General features: G+C 39.5%; 1 protein-coding gene across 3 annotated transcripts in view; it reads left to right on the top strand.

Moving 5' to 3' along the window:
- Positions 1-5,390, top strand: part of micu1 (mitochondrial calcium uptake 1) — a 35,828-nt gene that overhangs the window by 19,953 nt on the left and 10,485 nt on the right. For 2 of the 3 annotated variants that reach the window (XM_005737044.2, XM_005737045.2), the window contains one exon: positions 4,627-4,632. The exons of the other annotated variant lie outside the window; for it this stretch is intronic. In XM_005737044.2, coding sequence (XP_005737101.1) covers positions 4,627-4,632 — 6 coding nt within the window. The remainder of the gene's footprint in view (positions 1-4,626; positions 4,633-5,390) is intronic. 3 annotated transcript variants of the gene reach the window in all.

Below are 5,390 nucleotides of genomic sequence, written 5' to 3'. Positions count from 1 at the left end.
CCTTCTCTATTTCTCTCTCTTCCACTCAGTTAGAGGTTGGTTTGTCTCAAAAGCTGGTCCTTTAATTCAGTTCAACCTGTCGTTTATAAGACAGCTGCCAATCCTCAACGAACAAAATTTGTTTATTGAGCGTTCCACATCAGGAAGCATTATACTGAATGTGCTCACTGCATAAGTTATTAATGGCAAACCTGCTTTGTGGTTACCCCTGAGACTAGAGGTGGCTAATGCATTAATTTTCTCTCCTCCCACACACCTGCCGACCCACCTACAGAATGCAGTGTTTTGGTCCAAAGATGCGATCATATACAGGGAGAAATTATCGTCTGCAGCTCAGTAAAAGATGAAAAATCACATCGTCTTTGTGTTTGTTGGGGTGCGTAGTTTGTGAATGGGGCGCCATGCTGTGTTGAAGATGCAGTGCAAGTGGGCTTGTAGGCTGTCAGACCATTCAGAAATATCAAGCTGAGACCTGGATTGACTTTTACCCTCAAGCAGGTCATCCTGAATTCAGTTTTCCCTGATACTCAAATCATTTATTGTACCCACAAAAGCGACAGTAACCTCAGAGCTACCACATCACATACTGCGGTGCAAAGGACACAACGGTCCTGATTCATTTTTAATGCATCTTTTGTCACACTCCTCCCTTCTTTCACTCTTTCTGCACTGTCGGTCAGGCTTTACATGTCACTGACCTTTTTTTCTTTCTTTCTTTTTTTTCAGTCAGTTCATCAACACGCTCCAGTAAACCACGTTATTTTGAAACTCACCTTTGCATTCAGATGCGAGGTCACTTGAGGACAGGCGTCACTCAATAAACACATAAACAGCAGAATGAGAGCAAATTCTCCCTGTTGCTGCCTGAGCCTTTCATCAAACCCTAGACTCATAAATTTGTGTTTTTATTATGGCAGTCATGGAGGAAAAAGAGTGAAAGAGCAGAAAATACACGGATGACAAATTATGTATTTTTGGTATCCAAATGTGTGTACAACCGGATTGCAGAATTATGTGAATTGTGTCTCATATCAGTCAGTTGCTTCAGCAGTTGTCTGTTTGCTTTTGTTATGACACTGGATGTCAGGAGATTTGATCAGTCTCATTAGCACAGATGTGTTCATTGTCACATCCTTGAGTATTTGGAGCATGCCCCCTTTTTTTTGTATTTTCTCTGTCACTGACACAAGATAGGGTGAAGTGACTTTTAGTTTCATAATGAGCTTTTCTTCCCCCTTTTTTTTCACCTTTTGACATCTTGATTGCTGATCTCTAATTTTTTATAGTCGTGTACACATGCAAAGCTGTGAAAATGAAATTACTGTCCAGATAATCATGTTATATACCGTTTGTTATTTGTAAAAGTAACAAAACACTAAATAATGAAGGTAATGCATTGAAGCATCTGTCATTTGATGATTGATATAGGGTGTCGATATAAGACTGCATTGCTGCAAGCTGTTTTGGTTTTATCAAAGAAATTAGGATCTAAAATGTTTCTATGGCAAGTTTTTAAGTATATCACTTTTAAGTGTTTAGAAAATGTTTCCTTAGTATTTGCGTGAAATGAATAATGAATGAATAATTTGGCCTTCTGCATGCATCCCTTCAGCTGTGCCTGGTTGTACGGGTCTCATGCTTAGTTTTCTTAAAGCTAGTTTAAATTTGGTCAGAGTAGCCATGGGCTATTCCTTAGCTCTAGTGAACTAGAGAGATTAGCCCTGACCAGACCTTTAACTCTGTTTGTCCATTCCTCCTTGCTACCAGTGACGCCCAGACAGCGGCTCTGTCAGTCCTGTGTTTCTGCCTCACCTAACAGGCTAGTTGGATTGTCATCTCTAGCTGAAACACAAGGACAAGTATGTAGACATGTCCAGGCTCAAGCCAGAAGTCTGAAAAGCAGCCACACTCACATGTATACAGACAGATATGAAGTTGGTACTGATTAAGAGATAGGTTTTAATTTACTTGATTGCTGCAGCAATCACGTTTACAGTCATTTAAGTGCTTTGGGAAAAATCTACCAGTGTTAAATACTGATTTAAATGTAGTTGGTGTTTTATAGGCATAATGTCCTCCCTGTTGAGCTATCAAAACGAATGAATTACTAACTAATTAGACACAGAGACGAAGTCTGTCTAAGGAATCAAGTAACCTAGTAGCTGCATTTTGTAGATAAGACTTTCTGCCTTTTATCTGATGTTGTACTCTGTGTGCATTTCTGTACTGTTCACTGGCTTTTTGCTGGAGAACCCAGTATTGTGTGTCTCAAGTCGGAAGCCGAGGCTTGCACTAGTGACAGAAAGATGGAGGATAAAGTGTAAGTCCAGGCATGATCCTTACAACAGAGCCACAGGATGGGGAGTATGAAACATGGAGCATAGGTTGATATTCACAGTGCCATACCTCCTCTTCTTCTTAACAGCGTGCACATTGTTATAGCATAGAGTGAATAGAAAAAAACAAACAAAGAGAGAATGCTTTAATGTCAGCTCATTGGCACTGAAATCTGTAGCTATAGAGGGGATCCTACAAGACTTAAAAAACTTCCATCGTGTGGCCTTTTTATAACCCTGTGAAAAAAGTTGAAATTCTTTGTAAAATGTAAAGGAAAACAGCCCATTTTGAATTTTTGTTCAGCAACACATTTCTTATAAAGTAGGGTGTTTGTCACTGTGTTGCATCAACTCTTCTTTTAAAAACACGCTGTAAGCATTTGGGATCTGAGGGAATTACTGTATTACTGTAAAAGGAAAACATGTTTTGCTTAATGTGGGATTTCATAAGTTTGGGTCATTTGAAGTGTGAGATGATGGTCCTCTCCTCTTTACCCTGTTATACGTGGCTCCATGATTTCTGTAGAGGATTCTGGCTGTATAGTTATATTTTTTGTGTGTTTTGTGTAGGACAGTTGTAGATAAAGCTTGAAACTACAGTGGCATGCCTTCTTTTTTTGCACATGTCCATTCAGTACTGACTCTCTGAATTGGACTTTATGTATAATTCTCTGAATCCTTTAATGATTTAATGAAGTGTATGTCAAAAATGCCTAAATTAGTCACAATCTTACAATAAAAAACAATATTTTTCTTCATTAGTCTGTTACAGACTCATGAATCCCCAACCACCGCAGGGAGGCTCTTTTTATACCAAATCATCTTCATCAAGTAGTTTCATCAGATTTGTAGACGATAACAGCAAATCGAAAAAAAATTTGAAAAAACAAACCGTAGAATTTCTTAGTTGAATATGTCATCTTTATACTGTTTTATATTAAATAGCGTAAAAAATTAGTTTGCTAATTTAGCATTGTCTTTTTGGTTAATTTTAAATAGCATCTCAGTTTGTGGGAAGCTGGATTGTAATTGGATTTGTTTCACTCCAGGCTTTTCTGTGAGGATGCTGTTATCCTTGACTCAGACGAGTGAAAAATGTGATACTACCCCTAATGTGCTTGGTGCCTCTGCTCTGATCTTGATAATGAGGCCCAGTGTTTTTATGAGTCTTGGTGTACGGCCTTGTAGCTGTCCCATTGTGCCTACTGGCATACACACTCGTGCAGAAGTGTTTGTCTTTTCTGTTTTGTAGACTGGCATTACAGCTGCTTCTCACCTTGGACCCAGAGGACTTGTTCCATGTGTTATTGTACCCAACTTAGGGGACAGTACCAACCTCTTTCACTCTCGCACCTCTCACTTTATCTTGTTTTGCTCTTTCTTCTTCTTCTTCCTTCTCTTTCTTTTACTCTCTTGCATTTATACACACAGTTACACCAGAAAAGCTTGCAAAGCACCTGGAATTAAAACATTGCCCTTTGCTGTCTTTCTTATTCTGTCACTTCTTGTAAACCTGTATGATTAAAAACTAAATTTCTCTCCCTCTGATTTCCCCTTTCTCCCTCACTCCCTTCTCCTTGGAGAATGAATATATCTTAAGTACTAGTAGAAACTGTTGTTGCCTTTGTATCTCTGACTTTTAAAACTGAGGATAGACATGAACTGGAGATAGAGATAAACTTTATGCCCTCATACTAATTGTCTTTTGTTTGTATGCAATGAGAAGGGAGTCGGTCAAAGGGGTAATGATTTGAAAGATTTGATATGAAGGGGGTGCCACCAAATGTTTATATTTATACATGTTTTGGTTCATGTAGTTAGTATATGTCTGTGACCCTTGCAAGTGATAACATGACATTAGCTTAGATTTGTAGTGTACTCAGCCTGCGTTTGTGATTATACTGCAACATGACTTTGATTCACTTCAGTTTAGATATGCTCTGTGTACACAAAATGTGATAATATGTAGCACAGCAAATCATAGTCCTAGTGTGATTATTCATTGTACACTAATTGTAGTTGCACCCCGTGAAGATTGCAAAGCATAATTGAATTCTTAACTTTGAGTGGCATCGACCAATTATCTTGTTTTGAGCAAGATTGTTTCAGTGTGTGTGTGTGTGTGTGTGTGTGTGTGTGTGTGTGTGCAGCTATATGAATGCAAATCTGTGTCTTTGCCATTAAAGCCCTGCTATAAACAAAGCAAAAAACAGCAGAGGCCATGATTTTGTTTTTCTAACAGTTGTTTTTCCTCCCTCCTCATACTCCTCTGAAATGGACCCCTTTACAGACGGAGGTAACTCCACATGGGCTCAGCGTTGCCGAGCTCCCTCCTCCACCCCTTCTCCCTTCTCTAGGCATGCTCTGTCCGTCTGTTTGGTGGAGAGCCCTACTAGTGGGACACTGTCTTTCAAGTCTGTCACTGAGTGTGTAGTGTGCATGTGATTAAGTCGCACTTTCATGCAGTGCTGTGGATATACACATGGAAAACATGTCGTTAACTTTGTGTTTGTGTGTGTGAGAGAGAGTTTAATTCGTCCTGTTTTTAATGATTAATGCTCTGGGTTACATTACAGCTATGTTTAACAAATGGTGTGTGCGTTTGTGCTGCAGTCTCTCGTGATGTTTTCCCTCTCTTTGTGTCAGTTTCTCACTGTGAGTACGGTCTCTGGTGGACAATGTTTTATACTCGAGCTGACTGCTGACTAACCATCATCATCCTCACCTGTTTGGCTTCATGTGTATGCAGCACTTGCATGACTGTTCATGTGATAACCCAGCTATATGAAGTGAACTTTTTATTGTGTGTGTATGTGTGTGAAAGACCAGAATGTGTTTAGATTTTTGTGTTTGAGCAAGTCTTTAATTGAGCCTTGGTCCTACACACACATACACACACGTACTTGCTTGCACACACACAACTGCACAGCTATAGAAGCTGTAAGGCTAGTGCTGGATCATGTGGAAGGTTTTTTAATATAGCTTTTACCTGTGTGTGTGTGTGTGTGTGTGTGTGTGTGTGTGTGTGTGTGTGTGTGTGTGTGTGTGTGTGTG

Source organism: Pundamilia nyererei, unplaced genomic scaffold, assembly GCF_000239375.1.
Source record: "Pundamilia nyererei isolate P.nyererei 1_Seehausen unplaced genomic scaffold, PunNye1.0 scaffold00073, whole genome shotgun sequence".
Lineage (NCBI taxonomy): Eukaryota > Metazoa > Chordata > Actinopteri > Cichliformes > Cichlidae > Pundamilia > Pundamilia nyererei.
This window is presented reverse-complemented; position numbering and strand designations above follow the sequence as displayed.